We start from the raw sequence: 24,509 nt of genomic DNA, 5'->3' as shown, positions 1-24,509 counted from the left end.
ATGAGCCACCATGCCCAGCCATATCCTCTATTTTAAAAAAAGCGTCCTTAATAGTATCAATCTTTAATTTTGGATAATTAGCAGATAAATTATTTTAAGGAGTTCATAATGTAAAGAATTATAAAACTTTGACTTACCTATTGATTCAATCTGGAAATCAAAGGTGAGTTCTGATGATAATTTCCTGCTAGATTTTAATCTTCCTTGGAGATTTACTATTTTTATACAACCTAGAAGAAAAAAAAGTCACTCAGAAACTAAGATAAAAGAAGTCTTGTTAAAGTAAGACATTCATAAATAAAAACTTACAGTCCAAGCATACAAGGATGGTATCTCTCTCCAGTTGGGTTACATGAGAAACATTTGTCTGTGGGGTATCTACAACACAAACAAATTTTGGTAAACCTAGAGAAACTGTGATACTTAAAGCATGGAAACATTTAAGAAAAAGAATTCTGAGGATAACAGTACTTGAAATGGATATGTCTTGTAATACACATGTAGTGACTGAGCCAGGCTATGTGGGTTTAAATGCTGATGCAAGTGCTAAACAATGTTAAGTGCTCAACAGAGCATATGTTGGCTGTTGTCAACACTACTGGTGATGCGGAACACATGGATACAGAATGCCAACTGCACTAGAAAACAAACTACACTTAAAATATCCTATAATGCAACTTTTCCTCTTTTAAAAACCAAATTTTCTATTAGTGGGAGATTTGTAAATACATGTAGTTCTCAAACTATGGTTCCTGCATCAACACCATCAGTATCACCTGGGAACTGACAGAAATGAAAATTCTTTTTTTTTTGAGCCTGCTGCTCAGGCTGAAATGCTGTGGTGCAATCATGGCTCCCTGCAGCCTTGAACTCCTGGCCTCAAGTTACCCTCTGACTTAGCCTTCTGAGTAGCTGAGACCACAGGTGCAGGCCACCATGACTGGCTAATTTAAAAAAAAATTTTAGAGATGGGGTCTTGCTGTATTACCCAGGCTGAGGTTTGTCTATATATGCCTTAAACTATGGTCTCTGTGTCAACCTCATCAGCATCACTTGGGAATTCACAGAAATGAAAATTCTCAGGTTCTATCTAGACTATAAATGAACAGCTCTGGGGGTGGGGCCCAACAATGTCACAAGTCTCCCAGTGACTCTGATGAATGCTCAAGTCTGGTAATTGCTGCTATGTACTACATACTCAATGATCACTTTTACCAGTACTCCTAGTAAAGTGATGCTGTATGATTAAAAAGGTAACATCACCTCAGGGAGGCAGGTCAACTGGAGTTATGTAAAATACAAATTTTCAGGTATACACTATTTAAAAGTACATAAAATACTTAAAAATTCTGAGAATTATGAAAACGTTAAGTACCCAAGTTTTGTTTTAAATGTTTCCTATGTTAATATGCATTTCGTATTCATTTTCATATTAATGAACATAATCAAAACAATTTGATGCATGTAAAATTCTCTAAAAAGGAAATGTGAAACATATAAAAAGTATTATCAAAATACAAAAAATATTTGAGTCTATATAAATTGTTATTTCCCTTTTATTTGTTTGGAAAAAAAGTGCTTTAATTGGTATTCAATTTGTAATATTAATTTAATTATTTCCAAGAAAGATTAATTCAAATATGACTTTATGGGTTACCTATACATGGTGTCCTTCAAGAGACATTGTTATTTAAAATACATGTCACCAAAATCAAATAACAACCCAGATGTATACCTCATTTTATAGTAAGAGGTGTGTTCATGCACAATTGTTTATTAATATATACCAAATATACATACATACCAATAATAGATACAGGTCTTTGAGGATCAGATCCTTCATGTTCATTTCTAAATAAAAAAACTGGTGTATGTGCTCTCAGTCTCATGTTTCGGCAATGTTTGCTTGATTTAGTTGGTTAGTTAGAGACAGGATCTCATTCTGTCACCCAGGGTGGAATACAGAGGCATGAACATCGCTCATTGCACCCTCGACTTCCTGGGCTCAAGTGATCCTCCCATCTTGGCCTCCCTGGTAGGTGGGACTACAGGCATCCACCACCATGCCCAGCTAACTTACATGTAAGTTTTATAGAGACAGGGTCTTGCTACATTGCTCAGGCTGTTCTTGAACTCCTGGACTCAAGCGATCCTCTCACCTTGGCCTCCCAAAGTACTGGGATTACTGGCATGACCCACCATGCCCTGCCTGCCAATGATTTAAATTTGTCATATGAATTAGTTATTTTAAAGAGAGTAATCTTCCCTTCTTCCAGTTTAGTAATAGTTATTGAAGACTGGCAGTGTGTTCAGTTTTTGCTTAATAAGAGAGTAAACTTACTACTTATAAAACCAGTATATGTATTACCCTTATAAAACCAGTATATGTATTACCCTTAATAATGCCATAAAAATTACAAACCTGATTCTGTAAACCATGAAGAGGTAGAATTTGGATTGACCGTCTCAAATCGAACCACTTGGTTGAAGTCTCTACCTCTACTGACACCAACACAAACTAAAGGGTACTCCTGCTCAGGAACTACCAGCATTTCAAACATTCTAAGTGGACATGGTATAGGAAAATCTATGTGCTAGAGAAAGAAGCAAAAATACATTAAACAAAGGAAAATAAAAACCAAATAATTCTGTAAGAATACTATAAAACAGCTTTCTACAATAAAGACTGCATCTTGTCACAGAAATTCAGGTAATGTAGAAAAATCTAAATTGTGGAGTATCTTTACAAAGATTTTAGGTTTACCACCACAAAATATTTTAAAGTTATAATTACATGATTTTAGAACATTAAGGCTGGAAGGGAATTTCTAAGTCACATGTCCAACTCTCTCTTTTCAAAGTTGGAAACTAGGGCCCAGGAACTGGGTGACTGGCCCATGTCCCCCGGCCTTTGTGGCAGTCTCCTGTCTCCCAATTTGATGCTTCTTCAGTTATACTCCTCTGCCTTCTTAATCAACTGAGCAAACATGGATGAGAGAAGTGAAATGCTAATTAGCAAGAGACACTCCTCTTGTAAGATGTGAACAGAAAAAGTCATAAATTTAAAAAAGTTAGCTTCATATCTCGTGATTTTATCAAATAAACTCACAGTTACAATACAACCCATCTTAATTTTTTGTAAGTTTAAAATTTCTTTTATATTGCTACAAAGAATAAATTCACATTTTGAAGGACTAAAAAAAAATAGATGGAAAACACTAACCTCATTAGTAATCAAGAAATAAAACCACAATAAGTAGATACTATACATATCCACCAGAATGGCTAAAATTAAAAGAATGAATTAATAAGCATCTGAGAGGAGTAAGCAAACGCTCACACAACACTGGTGGTGGGAGATAGAGTGGCATAGCCACACTGGTTAACTGCATTATTTATTAGTGCTGGATATAGGCATTCCTTAGGACCTTGCAATAATACTCCTAGGTATACATTCTAAAGAACATGAGCACATACATACAAGAGACAAATGCAAAACAGATAAAATTATGGCATATTCACAAAATAATTATATATAGAGAACTGAAAAATGAATAAACTATAGCTATGTCCAGCAACTATACAAATATAATGCTGCACAAAAAAAGCCAGACACAAATGAACATATACTTTATAATTCCACTTAAATACTGTTGAAAAATTAAATAAAACTAGTTCTAATGTTTAGGGACATGTGCTTAGCAAAAAGAGAAAAAAAGTAAGAACTTTCAAGGTTCCTTTGTAAAAAAGAGGCAGGGAGCTGACTAAAAGGGAGGATGACAAGGGGAATTCTAAAATTTTTCTTCACAAAAAATTAAAAAAAAATACCACTCTTATGCATAATTTATTTAGTTCATTCTTATATATTTTATATTTTTGTTGCTTTTATAAACTGGCTGTCTTTTCACTGTATTTTCCAAATGGTTATTGCTGGCATTTAACGAAGCTACTGGATTTGATTTGTTTTCTTTTTTAATCTGGCAACTTACAAATTCTAAAGAAAAGAAAAAGGTGCAACGGGGGATATCGTAACAGGTAGTTTTAAAGTGTTGGAAGATATAAAATGGTACTTGTGGCTGGAACGTGAAGCTCTGTGTTCACCTGCTGTTCCCACATTTCTTCCTTCCCTATGGCTGCTAAAGTCCCTCCATTCCACAGGCACAGACACTTCATCAATATTCTCCAAACCTCTTCTCTAGGAGCTTTACCATTGCCTTGGGGCACATGCTTTTGATAAAATCTGTCATTTTTTAACAAGGTACAGCAACTTAAATAATTCTCTTTGAAATAAAGAGCAACGAAGCAGGAAAAAAACCAATGCTTCTGATTAAAGATGCATTTTTAAACTTTTACAGTTTAAACACAGAAACAATGCTTTAAAAAAAAACCCAACAGATTTTGACTACTTCTATGTTGCTTCGAATAATAACTAAGCAATCTGTCTAAGTCATTAACAGAAGGCATGTCTAATAGTTTTAAATCCAGTTGCTATTGTCCTTGAGGGCAGCAACTGTATCTTGTATATTTTTGTCTCTCTAGTAAGTAACACGGTGCCTTGCCTACAATAGGTACATTATGTTTGCTGGGGAGATCTTTAATTTTTAACTTTTATTTATGATGAAAATGCAGTCTAGGCCGGGCACGGTGGCTCACACCTGTAATCCCAGCACTTTGGGAGGATGAGGCGGGTGGATCACCTGAGGTCAGGAGTTTGAGACCAGCCTGGCCAAGACAGTGAAACCCCGTCTCTACTAAAAATACAAAAATTAGCTGGGCGCCTGTAGTCCCAGCTACTCGGGAGGTTGAGGCAGAGAACTGCTTGATCCTGGGAGGTGGAGGTTGCAGTGAGCTGAGTTCATGCCACTGCACTTCAGCCTGGGCAACAGAGCCAGACTCCATCTCAAAAAAAAAAAAAAAAGGCAGTCTAATGATGCAAAAACTGTCAGAAATGTCACTAGGAGGAAACAAGAATATAGAAAGCATGACGATGTTTTTGAATACATCTGATGAAGGGTTACAGTACAGAAACACCATAAATACTGATTAAAATAATGTTAAATATGGAGAGAAATATATACATATACAAGTCTTGATGCAGAGGGACACAGAAAGGAAGGAAGGAAGGAAGGAAAAAAGGAAGGAAGGAAGGAAGACAGACAGACAGAAAGTAAGAAAAAGCAAGCAAGCTAGGTTAAGGTTAAGGAAAGCAGGCAAACATTATAGCTCAGAGAGTTTAAGGAAAGGGAGAAGAGTGATTAAAATCTTGATGGAGACCTGCAAGTAGAATTGTACTACAGGTTCACTATCTCAGAATGCTGGTAACAGGCCTCATTAGAGCCAGGCCAAGCACCCTGGTGCCATCTACCAGGAAAAGAGAAGCCATGGACGGGTAATTTTTAAGCTTCCTATATCTTCAAAGCATATATTCCCTCTTGCATGCTCTTGACACAGACAATTCCTCTAATAGAGAAAAGCATCTTTCATTATACATTAGGATAAATGGTTTAACATATTAGATAACATATAAAATTCATTCATATCAGGTTAATCAGTCTATCAGTATACAAGAATAACTGATATGATGAAACATTTCATTTTGATAGAGGTTAGGAATGAAAATAATAGGAAGGACATATTTAAAATAGACTAAAGAAAGAAAGGAAAAAGGAAAGGAAGGGGTTGCCAAAAAATCAAACTGTGTAGACTTTACCATTCCATCTTGGATAAAGCATTCTTTTGTCAAATAAACAAGAACAAAGAGGAGCTGAGAACAAAACAATTTTTGCCATAAATGGGCTGTATTCAGTAGTTCTGCTTTACACAACTTATAAGGCTATTTTCCCCTGAGGTTTCAGTTTAAATAATTTTTGTTTCAGTGTATTTACCTGTGAAATTAATACTTCAATAGGTTTCAAATTCTTGAAACTATATTTTCATCTGTTTAGCCCTAGTTAATCTTGAGGTTAAAACTGATATGAAAACGAAAACTAGACTTTTTTGTCACTTACAGGATTTTAAACAACAGGGATTCAATACTTTAAATATCTTAATACTATAAAATTTAGGAAGAACCCCACTCCAGCTATATTCCGACTCTAAATTTCTACTGAGATCAAATGCACATGAAAAAAGACCATTTAGTCCATATATAATAGCACGGAAAACAACTTTAAAAATTCATTTGGTATTTCCTTGATGTAACTGAGCCTGTACTTCACATATTTTAAAGGTTTTTTCCTTAAATGTAAGTTATAGATGAGTAATAGTAAATATTTTTAAAATCATTCATTAAATGATTTTAGAAAAACTTAAGCGCAAAAAAAAAAAAAAAAAAAAAAATCTGTGGAAAGGCCTGGGCAAATTAATGGGTATGTATATAACTAAAAACAACTCATTTCCCTGTCATTATGATTATCCCTAGTTCTCCTAGGCCAAACTGCAACCCGTATGTTGTTTTCAGCTGTGATGGAGGTCAACCAGAGAGTATATTCAAAACATTTCACTGATCTTTTGGTACTTCCTGTTTCTGCCATCAGGCTTTGCACGTGAGACACTATTTCCAGCTCCCCACCGCCATACCCTTGAACTATTTCTCTCGTCTCTTATGAAACTTTTACTAGGCCAATTAAGTTCCTTACAATTGGGCAGATCTTCACAACCCTGCCACATTATCTAAAATCACTAAATTAACCTGAAAATTAACTGAAAAAATGTTTCTTTAAAGAACAGTAAGGTTGACAAGCTTTTATACTAAGAACAAGATAGTTTGACTTTTATGCTTACCTTAATTAACATAAATTTCTGCATTGGTTCAACCCATTCTAAAAGAACAATGCTAGTCTGAAGTGCTCCACATAGGTATTTATGGCCCGTATAAGGATTTCTTACTGTCAAAGCAAAAATATAAATGAGTCCTCTTATAATACAAAGTCTTTATGACAATAATTGCATGCACAAAAAACCAAAAAACAAAACTAAACATAAAATCAAAAGCTGGTTGCCAGTTCAATTTCTTAATTAGAGGGCTGGGTGAAAAAAATACTGTTTCAGGTAACCGCAGGAAATGCCCTCTTAACTTGCAAGATTTTTATATGTATGCAGAAATGAAACCGCTGGTTATAATGAGGCTGTGGGGTAGGATGAAGGACTTTTGGTCTTAGGATGGCAGGAAAACTACCTGAGGTGGCAACATGCTGATAAAAGGGTCAAGGTAAATTTGGGAAGAAGTTGTCAAACTCATAAGATACAACACATTCAGGTGGTTCACAAGGTGCTTTTGCTGGTAATGTTCAGAAGCAATAATGTTTTGTTTCTGAAAATAAAACACTTGTCCATCTTCCCCCTTTTGATTAAATTCTTATGGTCACTAGAAAACATCACAGATATTAACCAAACCTTAAAATACTGATTTACAAATAATAAAATTGAATTACCTCAGATTTTGAAATACTTTTCTGGTTATAAACCAGAAGAAGTAACGTAAATACATGTGAAGTAAATATATTTGGAATAAAGATAAAAAAATTGAACTGTGAAAAGGGGAACAGCAGTAAAATTCACAAACTTCACATAGATTTGAAATATTTAAATGGCAGAGGAGGTGAATAGCAGAAGTGTCCCGCCAAAGAAAACAGAAAAGTCTATATAGGAAATTATTTCCTATAATTAACTTTTCCTAAAAATCTGCCCCTTTGTCCCCAGGTAAAGTCAGTTTGCTGGAAGTTCTAACAGAGACTCAACCATCATGTCTAAACCCAACCTTGTCATCCTCTTTTGCTCAAAACCAGCTGTTCTTGCTTCCTGTTAACAACACTTTGCCGTTCTGCCAGTCTTTTGGGTTTGAGGCCTCAGTCATCTCTGACATCTTTTCCCTTCACACCCAGACACTCCTTCCTTGCTATTTGCACTGCTACTGCTCTAGCACAAGACCTCCTTCCTTACTTATTGCATAGTAATAAGTACATGTTCACACAAGACCAATGGCTCACACTCATCTGCTATTCTCCTTTCTATAATCTGTATTCAGCTAAGCTGAATAGTCAGCATTTATTATGTAAGCTTTATGATTTTTTTTTTGCCTCCACATGTTATGTCATTTCTTCTGTTTGAAACGGCCTCTCCATCTATTCAGTTCAAATCTGAATCTGCCTTATTTTGAGGCCTAGCCCAAATGCCACCTTCTTCAGTGAGCCTAGGTTTAGAGTCCCTTCCACACTATACTTTGTGGTATAATGACTCATGTGTTTATCGTCCCTTTAATAATAAGAGTAACTTAAGGGAAAGCAATAATTTTTTGCTCTGGCTACATGCAAATAGAACAACTGTTATGGGGGGAATTTAGGTGAGGGGAAGGTGACCATAAAAACACATGCTGAAGGAATAAACGCCATCTCACCAGCCATTGCTAAGCAGAATGGTGAATGGTATGTAACAGGACCCTTGGAAAACAGGGTGTGATAAAATGTGGTTTAAAAAAAAAAAAAAGTCATACTACCTTCTCCATTTACCTAGGCAATAAATTATTTGCTAAACAAATAACTTACTGGCAAAAAAATTATTTGCAAGGTACTATATATTTGGCTTAGTCTACACAGGATGAAATGGCCAAGGAATTTGTTCTACTTAAGGGATAAAAATAAAGTATTACTGGCAGAATGCCCTGGGGTAGTACTGTTTTATGCCAGATTTTACAATGAGTCTCATGGGGTTTTCTTAGCTGCCCTGTAAAGCAAGACAGCTATATGCTATTGGACAGTTTACTTACCAACACAACACTTCTGGCACCATTTGGTTTCAGGGATTTTTGCTGATACAGAAAATTTCCTAAATGTAAATAAAAGTGAGTATATACATGTAGGCAAACTTAGTATATGAAAAAGCTACTGTTACAGATCAGTGGAGAAAGGATGAGTTCAAAACTGGTGCTGACATACTAGGTCATCTGTTAAAATTAGAATAAAAAGGCCCGGTGCTGTGGCACATGCCGGTAATCCTAGCGCTTTGGGAGGCCGAGGTGGGCAGATCACGAGGTCAGGAGTTTGAGACCAGCCTGGCCAACATAATAAAACCCCATCTCTACTAAAAATACAAAAAAATTAACCAGGCATGGTGGTGCATGCCTGTAATTCCAGCTACTCAGGAGGCTGAGGCAGGAGATTTGCTTGAACCCAGAAGGCGGAGGTTGTGGTGAGCTGAAACCACACCACTGCACTCCAGCCTGGGCAACAAGAGCAAAACTCTGTCTCAAAAAAAAAAAAAAAAAAAAGAATAAATTGGATCCCTTTCTCATGGCCCCCAACCAGTTTCAAATGGATTAAGGGTTTAAATTTGAAAACAAACTACAGAAGTCTATAGAAATGTATGACCTTGGGATTTAAGAAAATACAAAAAGAACAAATCATACAGGAAAATGATGTTACATTTTATTTGACTTTTTTTCCTCCCACTGATTCATCCCTAGCATCTCAAACTACAGGTGGCAGTCAATTATTGAATCGGTAACTTTGGTTTACCAAAAGATAACACTGAGAAAGCGAAAACATTAGCCAAAAACTGGGGAAAGATATTTTTAAGTACATGTAATACATTTACATGTACTGTAAAAAGTTGTTGTTAACGATTTGTGAAGAACTTCTTTTATTTAGAAATCTTTGTTTATTCAGCAAAAGTGTGATACAGATGTTCTGCAAAGGTGCTATAGGGGTTTTGCAAACATCTGACTCGAATTTAACAGGTAAAAATCAATTCTGAATTTTTTTTAAAACTACAATTTAAAAACTACACATACACTCAAATGTCTTTTAAAATGTAATATATTAAAGACTGTTGGTTCATCAAATTGTAAAAACCTCAAATTAAACCCATTTTTGTACACTTTTTTTAAAATTAAATTTTATTTTATTTTTTGGACAAGGTCTTGCTCTGTCACCCAGGCTGGAGTGCAAGAGCATGATCTTGGCTCACTGTAACCTCCGCCTCCCAGGTTCAAGCAATTCTCCTGTCTCAGAACTCCGAATAGCTGGGACTACAGGTGCCTGCCATCACGCTTGACTAATTTTTGTATTTTTAGTAGAGACGGTGTTGCGCCACGTTGCCCAGGCTGGTCTCGGACTCCTGAGCTCAGGTGATCCGCCCACCTCAGCCTCCCAAAGTGCTGGGATTACAGGTGTGAGCCACGGTGCCCAGCTAAAGATTTTTTTTTTTTTTTTTTGAGACAAAGTCTCGCTCTGCCGCCCACACTGGAATGCAGTGGCTTGACCTCAGCTCACTGCAACCTCCGCCTCCCAGGTTCAAGTGATTCTCCTGCTTCAGCTTCTCAAATAGCTGTGATTACAGGCATCAGCCACCACACCCAGCTAATTTTTGTATTTTTAGTAGAGACGCAGTTTCGACCTATTGGCCAGGCTGGTCTCGAACTCCTGACCTCAAGTGATCCGCCTGCCTTGGCCTCCCAAAGTGCTGGGATTACAGGTGTGAGCAACTGTGTCTGACTTCTACAAATATTTAAATTCTTTTTTTAAAAAATAATTTTTATAAGAAAGAGAGAGATTTCACCACGTTGCCCAGGCTTGTTTCAAATTCCTGAGGCTCAGGTAATCTGCCAAAAGTGCAGCCTCCTTAAGTGCTGGGATTACAGGCATGAGCCACTTAAATGTGTAAATTTGCCAAAGATTAGATAGATGCCAGTGCTCTGCACAAGTCTTTTTTTTTTTTAGAGTTGTATAATTTTATATAAAATTGTACAACACATGTGTTCAGTGCAATCCAAACAAGCTCAGAACAATTTTCCTGATGTTCTTGTAACTATACAATTGGCAACTGAGTGATAATCAAGCATAAATACAATATTAATAAATATTGTAATACTGTAATTTTAACTTTAATACATTTTATATATTGACCTATTTATGAAAAGTTATAATTTTAGCTTCATTTACTAAGTCCTTACTATGTGCCATGCATTTTAGACATCTGTGTCATTCAGTCTGTTCAATAAAGAGGTAGATTACAGCACAGAAATCTGAAGCTTAGATTTTTGCTCAGGTCTTTTTTTTTTTTTGAGACAGGGTCTCACTCTGTCGCCCAGGCTGGAGTGCAGTGGCGCAATCTCGGGTCAGTGCAACCTCTGCCTCTTGGGTTCAGGCAATTCTCCTGCCTCAGCCTCCCAGGTAGCTGGAACTACAGGCTGTATCAATTTAAATGAACATTATTTGGAGTTTGCAAGGTAAGCTGTTAAAAACTGTTAACTATTTCTAAGTACTTGTCCTTGTGAATCAAAACGTTTTTCACACTGTGACAGCTAAACAATGATACAGAATTTATTCAGATGTTGAAGTACTGAACGACTACAACGGCAATCTAGAATATTCTGGTTACAATCTTCTGGTAAAAACACCTCATCGTACCCTTGACTAACTTTATATTAGGAAAAGTTTTACATTATAATTTATAATTATAAAAATGCCCCTTTCATATACATTGGAGTTTAATGCAGCTTAAAATAAAACAAAACAAAAACTTCCCATACTCAACAAATCTGCTTCGAACCAAAGTGCTTTTTAGAATTAAAAAAAAACTGAACCAAGCTCCTGATAGATTTCAGCTGGCAAAAAGTTTAATGTTCCTGTCCACACTTGTGAACTTGTCTTCTGGCTCCCAAAGCTAACTTACGGGTTAAAACACTGAACTGGTCAAAACCCAGGAGAATTAACTGCCAAGTTCTGAAAGACCATAGGGATGACTACTACACAAACAGAAATCAACTATTAAGTATGGCTGTGAATTAAGGATTTCAAAAACTTTTCAAAATAGAGTTGTGGGCAGTACATGGAAAGGCAATACAACTTATTTTACCAGCACCCAAGTAACTGGAATTCTAAATCAACTAACAGTCCGAATGCATTTAACATAGGATACTTTAGGGTACACTACAAGAATAGCTCAATTTATCATGCCCAATAATGATGACAACAGGTCTATTTTTTGAGAGCTTACTAGGTGCTGTGGTAGGTACTTTACATACACAATGTATCATTTTCAAAACAACTCTGCCAGATGAGTATACAGGTTCCATTTACAGCTGAATACATGTGGAGAGGTTGTATAATTTATCCAAGGTCCCATACCTAGTAAGTAAATGATCCAGGATTTAAATTCAACTGTACTTGAATTCCAAAGCTTATGCTTCACTAAAAATGGATTACAATATGGTGCAATGAGTACCTATCTTCAGAATGAGAACCATGAGGCTCTTTATCGTCAGATTAAGAACAAGATGCTCAGTAGAGGTTTAAGTTGTGCTCACTGTATGGCAGAAGAAATGGTATGAATACACATATATAAAATATTATCATGTTAAAAGGGTTTTTAGGTTTTCTGCCAATAAGTGAGAGAATTAAAAGATTTTACAGTAATTACTAGATAATGAAACTGAAGAAAGTGGGAAGGATGTATTTGTGGCTGTTACTACTAAAAAAACTAAAGATTGACTATAATAAAATCCCTGAAATAATAACTTGGAGGTGAAATATCCTTACAGCTGAACACATGGGGAAAGGTTGTATAATTTATCCAAGGTCCCATATCTAGTAAGTAAATGATCCAGGATTTAAATTCAACTTTACTTGAATTCCAAAGCTTATGCTTTACTAAAAATGAATTATAAAATGGTACAATGAGTACCTATATTCAGTGTAGGTAAAATCATACCATATGGAAACTCCTTAAAGGAAGAGATTATATCTTATTCATTTTTGTCTCATCTATACAGGGAACATTTCATACACATTTGGTGTATTCAGTAAAATCTGGAAGAAATGAACACAGCTAAAAGCAAATAAGCTAAAAAGGTCTCTAATAAAATATATCCAAATGTGAATGCATCTAAGTCTATGTGTCATATAGTCCTTGAGGGCACTTTATGTGTATATTATAGTAAAATATAATAAATCAAGTTCAACCCTGAGTAATCATGAAATGATCCCAATGAAATTCGTATACTCTCTTTAAGAAAAGAGAACATCCTATATATTTTTATATAATTTTCATCAAAAAGGTTAATTTTTAAAAAAATCATGTACACATAGGAGCATATCTTAGCCACACTGTAAACTCAGCAATTGAGAACAGCAGATTCTCAAGGTACTTGAAAATTAAGGTTTTATGTTAGTTGCTTTACAATAAATATTATAAAAAAGAATAGCCATATTATAAATTTTTCATAAAATACAATTCATACTAGAGTTAGAAAATCTTTCAGTCAATAAAGAGGTCCAATATTATATTAAACAATGAAAGAACAGAGCATAACAACAAATTACTGAAAGTAGAAAGGCGAAACCCCTCAACTTCAAACTAATGATTTTCTAATGCAAAACACTGAGACATGGTCTTGCTTTGTTACCCAGGCTGGAGTGTAGTGGCATGATCACAGCTCACTGCAGCCTCAACCTCCAGGGCTCCAGTGATCCTCCCACTTCAGCCTCCTGAGTAGCTGGAACCACAGCGTTGAGCCACCATGCCTAGCTAATTTTTTAAAAAATAATTTTTGTAGAGATGAGGTCTCGCTACATTGCTCAGGCTGGTCTCGAACTCCTAGCCTCAAGCCATCTTCCTGCCTCAGCCTCTCAAAGTATTGGGATTACAGGCGTGAGCCACCATGGCAGGTTGCAAAAACATTTTTCAATAAATCATTTTGATTTTCTAGGTGTAGAAACTTTGAGAAAAATTTTATAAAGTTAACACATATGTCAAAAGCAAAGGCATTAAATGCAATGTAAAATTATGGCAAAGTGCAAGAAAAAACTAGTTTTAAACTTGCCAAAAAAGAATAAAAAATTCAGAGAGAAAACATCTGATACAATTTGAAAGTATAAAGTAGAAAAATTTTAGAACAAGAGTGTGATCAATAAGCACTTGTTAAATTATATTACTTATTATTTTTTCATCATGATTTCTATTAACCCAAACTGAGTGCTCTTTCACTTTCTGTAGCATAGGTATTTATGAGAATGAACTGTTAACATCATATTGCCTCTAAGGACGTACCCTTACCTTGGCAGTATTCTGTCAGGGAGTTTGTGTGCTGGAATAGCAACGGGTAACTTTTGCATTTGTCTTGCATAATCAAAAAGCCCTGGTAAATTATGGGAATAAAGCTGAGAAGCTTTACCTATAAAGAAAAACAGATATGACGTAAAAGCTAGTAACAAATAGTAACAATTGTAAGGTATTTGAAAACTAAAATACTTACCAGATATTGATAGCAAGCAATTGTTCATTACATACAACCATGTACACCTTCGAGGGAACAGCTGATTAAAAAAAGGCACAAAGTTTATAAAGAATAATACATAACAGCAATGTAAATCTGCACACAGTAATCATGTAAGCTGTCATATCTATAGGTCAGTTCTTTAAAAAGTAAGTTATTTTTAATATAAATTGACTTTATCAATGATTCAAAACAAGATAATATACATACATACATATTTATGTGAGAGAAAAAAATATATTAGGCTAAATTTTAGCCTAAACACGATATGATCAGCTCAAGTCTCTCTTATGATTAAGGGCTAGGCTATGTAACCCCACACTACGCAGGGAATAAGAACATTTTCAAACAACATCTATTCCTTTATTTTGGTTCTGGGGTTGAATAATTAAGATTCTCCTGTCTACTCCTCCCAAAATATACTTATCTAGGCATAATATGCAATGCATGGCTTCTAGGGTGTATGATACAGAAAAAAAGGATCATGGTGTAGTGGAACACAGGATACAGAAACACTAGGTATGGAGGGAAAAAAAAAAGGCTGAGACAATATGATGAAAACTCACAAATCATAAAGGATATCTATATACATGTATATAGATATATATACACATATAGATATATACATAGATAGATAGATATACACACACATATATATGAAATTCATTACTGAAATTTAGTACCATAAGAACTGAGAGGCATCTCTGGAAGCCTGAAAGTGGTCACAATTTAGAGCAAAGAAAAGTGAATTTCATGGAACACAATCTATATATTTAAAAAAATACTCTCATTAAGACATTTTGCTATGCGTATCAGTGTTTTTTAAAGTGGTCCTTGGACCAGCAGCATCAGCAACACCTGGGCACATGGTAGAAATGCAAATTCTTGGACCTCACCCCAGACCTACTGAAGCAAGAAGTTCTGAAGCAGGACCCAGGAATCTATGGTTTAACTAGGCCTCCAAGTAATTCTGAGGCCAACTGAGGTTTGAGAGCCACTGATGTACATAATTAAGCATTCTGATTTAACAACCTTTGTTGCTGGGTTTGCTCTGGTAATTCCTACAACTAAGTTACTCCAAAAGTAACTGAGATGAGAGAAGGGAATAGAGAGGACACAGGGGTGAATGATGAAACACATCAAGGCCTCTAAGGACATTACTTTATGGAAACACAGCCATAATAATGGGACTGAATAACTAAAAGAGAAAAGGTAATAATAAAAGGGAGGAGAAACAAAGTAACATTTTAATAAAAATTTTATTTCATTTACTGGGAAAATGTACTTACATAAAATAACCAATTTCTCCAAACAACTAAAATGTGGCATTGCCAATACAGTTTTTTTTAATTTGTAAAATGTGCCTATACCTGTGCCTCAGATAGAGAAGATATCAACATCCATTTCCTACTTTCTGCTTTTCACAAAAAATTCACAACAAAATTGGGACTTCATTGGCTATACTGAAAAAATCAGGCAGAGAAGGGGCAATGACTTATTCCAGACCACATATCAGTACATGTTATCAAAGTAGCAAGAAACAGATTTTTATTTAATTCAGTGTTGAACTGGGTTTTCATATACCTATCCACTGAAAAAGTATTTATCTAATACCACATCTATGGTTTACTATAAAATTATATACTTGTAAATATAAGTGGGTTTGCTTATTTAATATAAACATATATAAAGTAGCAAGACAAGACACAAATTCCTTTCATATTTTCTACATAGGGACAATGAAAAGGTATTTATGTATAGTTTTATTTTAAAAAAGTACTGGATTTCATTATGAATTTTCATTTTTAACAACAACTTTTTCTAGATTTCTAGTAACAACAACTTTACTAGATTTTCAATGCTTTCTTCCTTTAGTGAGTTAGGTTCTAGGTGAAATGATTGGTTTAATAAATAAGAATATAACAGTTAAGAAGGGTAGCTTCTATATTCTGCCTAGACTCATATATCTGTTTTATCAATGACTCTGTGTGATCTTGGGTAATTTACTGAATCTCTGTCTCAGTGTTCTTATCTGTAAAACAGAATATGTATATCTCATAGAGCTGTATGGTAATTAAACACGATACTCCTTGTAAAGCACTTAGAAGAATGTCTAACACACACTGAGTACTGAATAAATGTTAGCCATGAATAATGAAGCCAGATAAAAAATTTTAAATCAGGACCCTGATTTGTGTCATCATCTCACTTTTCAGAATCTTCCCCTATCTAGTAGGCTCATGCCACCCTGTTTCCTCTAAAGTCTAGAGAAAATCAAACTAATCATCAATTTCATAATAAGATGAAAAATTCAGGCTCCACATATACTAATTCTTTAGTCTTACAGTGCTCCCTCTAGGAGGGAAAAAGGTTTCCTTTGAAGGGCAATGTTTCAAAAAAAAATTACTCTAGTAATCTAATTTCAAATGCTAAAGCAACTAAGAAGGGAAGTTATTGCAGACTGGGGCTAGGTGTGGTTGATGGGTGCCTTCTCTTAAGAGTCTTAGCCGGGCCTGGTGGCTCACCCCTGTAATCCCAGCACTGGGTAGGTAAGGCAGAAGGACTGCTTGAGCCCAGGAGTTTGAGATCAGCCTGGGCAACAAAGTGAAATCCCAGTCTCGACAAAATACCAAAAAATTAGTTGGGCATCATGGCATGTGCCTGTAGTTTCAGCTACTGAAGATGCTGAGGTGGGAAGGTCACTTGAGCCCAGGAGGTCAAGGCTGCAGTGAGCTGTGTTCATGCCACTACCCTCCAGCCGTGGTGACAGAATGAAACCCTGTCTCAAAAACAAAAACAACGGAAGAGTTCTTCAAATTAGGTTGATAAATGCTTACTCCACCTATGCATAAAGCTGGCCTTATTCCTTACAATTAATATTGCTACCAATATTACTTCTGAATATCTCATTATACCCAATAAAAATAGGACCACCTTTGAATTATTTATTTACTAATTATTATAATTACAAGATGCTTTTCCTCCCTTTCCTGGTTCATAGGTACTTTTCAGTCATTTCACTGTATACCATTTCCAGATTAAAAGATTTACAGTATATCATACAGTTTAGGATCTTGTTAGAAAATTTGATTAAAAAAAGATGAAAATGTTTAGTCATGAATAAATCATTACTTACAGATTTTTTCTTTCCATTTTATTTGTAATCAGTTTATTTTTATTTTGTTTTGAGATGGAGTCTCACTCTGTTGCCCAGGCTGGAGTGCAGTGGTGTGATCTTGGCTCACTGCAACCTCCGCCTCCTGGGTTTAAGTGATTCTCCTGTCTCAGGCTCCTGAGTACCCGGGACTACAGGTGCACACGACCATGCTCGGCTAGGTTTTGTATTTTTAGTAGGGACGGGGTTTCACCTTATTTGTTAGGCTGGTGTTGAACTCCTGACCTCAGGTGACCACCCATCTCGGCCTCCCAAAGTGTTGGGATTACAGGTGTGAGCCACCGTGCCCGGCCTTGTAATCAATTTATATTGATAAAAGAATTAGTCACACAACCCGAAGGCACCCCAAACTCAGTATGACCAAATTGAAAGCATTACCATTCTCTTCAAATCAATACATCCTTCAGTATACTATACTCCATCTTTCTGTTACTGTCAAGCACCCAGTCACTCAAGTGGAAAACCTGAAGTTAACCTAGACCTCTCTTCACCCTCCATGTTGAATTGGTCACTCAATTTGGTCACTTCTAGATCTTTGATCTTTCTCCAGGTCCAGCATTTCTCTACAGGAACTATACAACTGGGAGAGAGAATATGGTGAAGTAGTTAAGGGCGTGGAATTTGGAGCTAGCTTGCCTAGGTTCATATTCCAGTCCAGCCACCGAATAGCTGTGGGGTCTTTGGCAAGTTACTAATCCTTTCTATGCTTCAGTTTTCTCATCTGTGAAATGAGAATATCAATGGTATCTACCTCTGAGAGATTTCATGAAGACTAAATAATGTATGTCAAGCATTCAAAAACACTGCATGGATACATAGTAAGCTTTATGTAAATATTAGCTATTAATATCATCATCATTATTATCAGTTTGCAGGTTGTTTTATGTTCCTGACTCCTGGGTACTAAATGACAAAAGCTCCCCCCACTCATTGTGACACTCAAAAACATCCCCATATCGGGGGAGAGGAGAAGAGAAATGGGGAATGACCACTAATGATTATGGAGGTTCTTTTGGAGGTGACAAAAATGTCCTAAAACTGATGGTGGTAATGGCTGCACATGCTGTGAACATACTAAAAGCCACTGGATTGTACCCTTTAAATGGGTGAACTGTATGCTATATGAATTATATCTCAATAAAACTATCTTTTCCCCCCTGTTCTCTCTACCTCTGCCCTGAATTAACACTCTTTCACCATTTGACCATGGTTTTTAGTCTCATCTCTCACCATACTGCAAACAGATATTTCTAAAACACAGGTCTGTTCCATCAGCATGGTACCCCAAACTCTGGTGTTTGGCTTCTGCCTGCCTACCCAGCTCCATCTATTGTTACTATTCTGTACTCCAGTCAAATTGCCCAGTCATTGTTCCCATACTTGCCATGCTATTTCACATCTCTATGCCATCATGCTTATCCTGTCTGTGTGGCAAACTTCTATTCATCAGAATTTAAGGTCCATCTCAAATGCCCCTCCTTCTCATCTCCCCACAGGAGGTGCTGGTGACATCCACCTCTATGGCCAATATCTTATACTCATTCCCATGACATCTAATCCTGAGTGTTGTAGTTACTGGTTTATACATCTGTTTTCCCTATTAGATAATGAGCTTTTCAAGGGTATGGACTAGTCCTGTGAATCTGTCTTCAGTATCTGGTAATTAGAACATGCTCCATGAAGGTTTTTTTTTTTGAGATGGAGTTTCACTTTTGTCGCCCAGGTTGGAGCGCAATGGCGTGATCTCAGCTCACTGTAACCTCCTCCTCCTCCCGGGTTCAAGTGATTCTCCTGTCTCAGCCTTCGAAGCAGCTGGGATTACAGGCACATGCCACTACGCCCAGCTAATTTTCGTATTTTTAGTAGAGATGGGGTTTCACCATGTTGGCCAGGCTGGTCTCGAACTCCTGACCTCAGGCGATCTGCCTGCCTTGGCCTCCCAAAGTATTGGGATCACAGGCACTTGCCACAGTGCCTGGCCTCATGAGGATTTTAAGAATAAAAGAGGCTGGGGCAGGGTGGCTCATATGTGTAATCCCAGCACTTGAGGCCAGGAGTTCGAGACCAGCATGAGCAATATGGTGAAACCCTGTCGCTACTAAAAACACAAAAATTAGCCAGGCATGGTGGCTCATGTCTGTAATCCCAGCTACTTGGGAGGCTGAGGCATGAGAATTGCTTGAACCTGGTTGTAGTGAGCCGAGATCACACCGCTGCACTCCAGCCTGGGAAACAGAGTGAGACTCAGTCTCAAAACACAAAACAAAACAAAACAAAACAAAACAAAACAAAACAGAATAAAAGAGGCAGCAAGTCAGAAACTGAATCTTATTTCTGGTCTAATGTGTACTTATGGTAACTTAAAAATTAAAAAAAAAAGAATATACAAAATAACATACCTGTTCCATTGATGTTTCATGAAGTTCATTAAGATTGAGGGTATAAATCCCTTCTTCGGCACCAAATATCAAGTACTGATCTGAAACAAAAGTAATTCATTGACTGATTTTGGTAAATAAAATATTTTTTAATAGGATTTCTATAATCTAAACTTCCGTAAGTATGTATTAACATATAAAACAAGAATTACCATGATTTATAAGCAGTGAATACAAAGAAGAGGTTAGACACTTTAGACCTATAAACTGAATTATATGTAAACATTAGCCTCAAAGCAGTGAAGAGAATTTTTATGTAAGGGAGATTCTGAAGAGTGGCATAGTACATTCTTCACTCATCAGAGAGTGCTAAGAACTGGCAAAGAATCTGCAGCTCCTTTTTCTAAAACCCCCTAAAGAGAGGATCATGTGCCACTGACATATAGAATATAAATCGAGAGTGGCTGATACAGATTCTAATTACTTCTACAGATTTTTTTTCAGAGCTGTACTATAAGCACTCTTATTTAAAAAACCTCAGAATCTGACCACAGTCCATTAAAAAGTTAACTAAAACTTGGATACCTGCTAGGGGACTCAGTATCTTCTAAAAGATATGAGATGCATGGCCATGGTCCTTTCTGTTTTTTTTTTTTTTTTTTTTTTCCAGAGCAGGAGCAGGAGTGGAAATTTATTAAAAAGGCTTTAGAACAGGAAAGAAAGGAAAGAACACTTCGAAGAGATCCAAGCAGGCAACTTGAAGAACAAGTGCCCGATCTGTTTTTAAGATAATACAGAGTAACAGGTCAAAAACTTTCCTAGACTAACAGACTAAACTGAAGTATGTTGAGAGCTAAGAGCATTCCTAAAGCGCCCAGCATTTAAGATGAGTACTGGGAGATTAATGGCGTTAAGATCTGTGGTCAGACAGTACTGGATTTAAACTGACCCTTTCTAATTGGCTACAAACAATGAACCTCTCTGAGTGCCAGTTTCCTTGCCTATGACATAAAAGTACTCAGACTATTTAATGAGTATATGTGTATGTATATAAAAATGTTCATGTATAAATGTTCTATGTGTATCTTACATAAACAGACAGACAGCTATTAAGATTTAGATATACAGTGAGAGGACACAGACAGTTCTTAGTGGTGCCTGAGGACAACTTTTCTGATTATGGCCCCTTTTAAGGTCAGAGATCCTCTAAAGTGGTCACTAAACCCTGGGTCCTTGGTAGCTAAATTCCTTCCATAATGGCTGTTTTGAAAAAAATGAAGCTATTGGCCAGTGGCTCATGTCTGTAATCTCAGCACTTTGGGAGGCTGAGGTGACAACTGCTTGAGCCCAGGAGTTCGAGACCAGCTTGGGGAACACAGAGAGATCCCATCTCTACATAAAATTAAAAAACAAAAACAAAAACAGCCAGGAATGGTGGCATGTGCCTGTAGTCCTAGCTACTCGGGTGGCTGAGGCAGGAGGACTGCATAAGGCCAGAAGTTTGAGGTTATAGTAAGCCATGATCATGCCACTGTACTCTAGCCTGGGTGGCAGAGCAAGACTCTTTCCCTAAAAATAAAAAATAAAAAAAGATACCAGACTACTGTGCAGCAGCAGCAGAAACATTTCTGGAGGAAACTAGGGTGGCACAGAATACATGGCTTCACTATATTGAGATGGTAACTATACAATGAAATTTTAATGTTATGTGTCACCTCAAACACTGATAACAGCACAAAGAAACATATTAACCTTAAAATTAAAAAAAAATTATAATAAAACTTTTTTTTGCCAGAAAGATACTCAGAAAATAAACAAAATCATAAATGCTTTCATGGCCCCAGTTTAAAAAAATTAGGAAGATAACAGATAAAAAACACACAATACTACCTCTTGTGTCTGGGTTTATCCATGATGATGCACAGTGAATTTTCAAAGGACACCCATTAAAAACTTTTGAAAAACATGCACCCATCTAGGGAAACAAAGAATAACCAATATGAAACAGTGACAAGTACAGTCTTTAATATATAAAATGTAATTATTATCTATTTTAATGTGAGAGTCTATAGATAGTATACTGAAATTATGATCATCTTCAAATTTACAGAAGTAAGTGTAAGAAATCACCATAGTCATTTGCCTAACAGTGGTACCACAAGTTTCCAGGTGCCACAATAATTTTACTTGGAAAAAAGAGAAAAAAAAGGTCATATGTAGGAAATCATAATCTCTACAAAGGAAGACTGTTTTCTTGTTTGGTTTTATGAGCCTAAAAATGGTATTAAATATTGAATTTCACATTACAAACTGAAACAGGTATGGCTGATTTGAAATTCACATATGTACTTCAACCTCCAAACATATAGACTTTTATTTTTTAATTTTTGCAATCGAGCAATCTGATTATTTTCCCTGGATTCATTAAAAAGCTTAACTCTTTGATGTTAATATTACTTATCAAGTTGATTTACAAACTTTTCAGATAATAAATATATCATAATGAAATACATTACTCATTTGAACTTTATATTGTCAAAGAGCAAAATATTAACTCTGAAATTATCCTTCTGGTTAAATTCTCAAGGTACGAGAATGTTGACTCAGGTAATCACTTTTACTACTGACAACTTGAGAGAAAAACAGTATGAAAATATTTTTGGTCAGAGAAAATTTCAGTATTTGTCATGTCGGCCTAAATTAAAAGAACAGCATTTGTGCATCATTTTATAGATGGAATGTCTTCCTCACAAACACGGAGGTAACATACTGAAAGAAAACATCACTAGCTGACAATAATGGATTAAAAGTATTAACGTAATTAAAACATGGACCTTAAAATTTCCCTTTTAATGACAGAAATATACCAACCAATATATTTTTAAAGATTTTGGTACCAAAAAAGAACAATTTAGCTTGGCAATACCATCAGGTAGTAGTAGACCAATAGAAACATGTTTATATGATGTAGGGCAGAAACTGTATCATTTAACTAATCCTAATAAGGACCTTTTAAGACAGCTACGGAAATTTGTATGTTGAGGTACTGCTAACTCCTAGAAATTTACATGACAAAATGAAGAACAAAACAATCAAGCCAGTTCCCAATCTTAAGCTAATTTGCATAGTTGGAGTCTACCTGGCATTCATAGATACCTTGCAGCTTGTCAAACTGCAAGCCTGAGGTGTTTTATCTTGCAGTCAAGTGGGAAGTTTTGCCCTATTGTATATATTTCTCTGCTATAATATATATGCTATATAATATAAAGTATACTGTATAAATTAGTATTAAAATTATTTAAAAATATTTATAATTTAAGTATGATACAAATTACGAATATAAAGTATATATATTTTGTAACATAGTTTATAAAGTATACTCTGTACTAATTAAAAAGTAGAATTTAAAGGTAAAAAAGGATGGGGTGTGGTGGCTCACACTTGTAATCCCAGCACTTTGGGAGGCTGAGGTGGGCACATCACCTGAGGTCAGGAGTTCGAGACCAGCCTAGCCAATATGTAAAACCCGTCTCTATAAAAACACACAAAAAATTAGCTGGGCGTGGTGGCTGGCACCTATAGTCCCAGCTACTCAGGAGGCTGAGGCAGGAGAATGGCGTGAACCTGGAAGGCGGAGCTTGCAGTAAGCTGAAATTGTGCCATTGCACTCCAGCCTGGGCAACGGAGTGAGACTCTGTCTCAAAAACAAATAAAAAATAAATAAATAAATAAATAAAAAGGCCAGGCGTGGTGGTTCACGCCTATAATTGCAGCACTTTGGGAAGCCAAGGTGGGCAGATCACTTGACGCCAGGAATTCGAAACCAGCCTGGCCAACATGGTGAAACTCTGTCTCTACTAAAAATATAAAAATTAGCCAGGTATGGTGACACATGCCTGTAATTAAATTAGCAATCTTAAATTAGCAATCTTCTGGATTTTTGTTCAACAGTAATGAAGGTTCTTTCAAACAGACGAAAAAAAAAAACCTAAGCAAAGACAACACATACAAGTGACTTAGCTTGAAACTCAGCCTACTCCATATTTAGTACTTACATGCACTTTAGGTGTTGGAGGAAGACCATTACTAATAGGCTTCTAGAAAAAGAACACATGTACAATTACACTTTTTTTTGCTGCTGTTTGGTATAACAATACTGTATTTCAAACACATTTATTCAAATAAAATACATGAATACATTCTTTGTAAAACAAAACATTACAGTTAAGGCTGAAGTTCCCCACAGTTCTTTCACAATGCACTATTTCTAGTACTTGTCCCAGAAAAACTAGTTTGGTGTAAAACCTTCCAAATCTTTCTCTAGTGAATTAGATATACTTATGTAATCATATGGCTTTCCAGACTTTTTTGGTATATATGTAAATACATGTTCCCACAGAAAATAATTTTTTGTGTGTGTGTTTTAAAACAAATAGTTATACACTATCTGCATGTTCTTTGCCTTAAAATTGGACAGTAATCCATATCAGTCATATAGACTTAGTTCACTTGTTTTAACTGCAGCACAGCATAAATATACTTTATTTAACTATTCCTTAAACATTATTCGGTATTTACATTACTGTCAATATTTTACTAGAACACGAATGCTGAAATAAACATTCCTGCATATACCTACTTACACAGCGTACGAGTGGATGTTTTTATGGGTACACTGTGAGAA

The 24,509-nt window shown here is 36.0% G+C and overlaps 1 protein-coding gene across 6 annotated transcripts in view; it reads right to left on the bottom strand.

Moving 5' to 3' along the window:
- The window catches only part of MAP4K3 (mitogen-activated protein kinase kinase kinase kinase 3), a 190,220-nt gene that overhangs the window by 11,515 nt on the left and 154,196 nt on the right, over window positions 1-24,509 (bottom strand). For all 6 annotated transcript variants that reach the window (XM_050753329.1, XM_050753330.1, XM_050753331.1 and 3 more), the window contains 10 exons: window positions 23,881-23,922; window positions 21,716-21,800; window positions 19,847-19,926; window positions 14,252-14,312; window positions 14,053-14,170; window positions 8,765-8,823; window positions 6,784-6,887; window positions 2,423-2,594; window positions 310-378; window positions 138-230 (listed from right to left, as the gene is read on the bottom strand). In XM_050753329.1, the coding sequence (XP_050609286.1) occupies window positions 138-230; window positions 310-378; window positions 2,423-2,594; window positions 6,784-6,887; window positions 8,765-8,823; window positions 14,053-14,170; window positions 14,252-14,312; window positions 19,847-19,926; window positions 21,716-21,800; window positions 23,881-23,922 (883 nt within the window). The remainder of the gene's footprint in view (window positions 1-137; window positions 231-309; window positions 379-2,422; window positions 2,595-6,783; window positions 6,888-8,764; window positions 8,824-14,052; window positions 14,171-14,251; window positions 14,313-19,846; window positions 19,927-21,715; window positions 21,801-23,880; window positions 23,923-24,509) is intronic.

This window comes from Macaca thibetana, chromosome 13, assembly GCF_024542745.1.
Source record: "Macaca thibetana thibetana isolate TM-01 chromosome 13, ASM2454274v1, whole genome shotgun sequence".
NCBI lineage: Eukaryota > Metazoa > Chordata > Mammalia > Primates > Cercopithecidae > Macaca > Macaca thibetana.
This window is presented reverse-complemented; position numbering and strand designations above follow the sequence as displayed.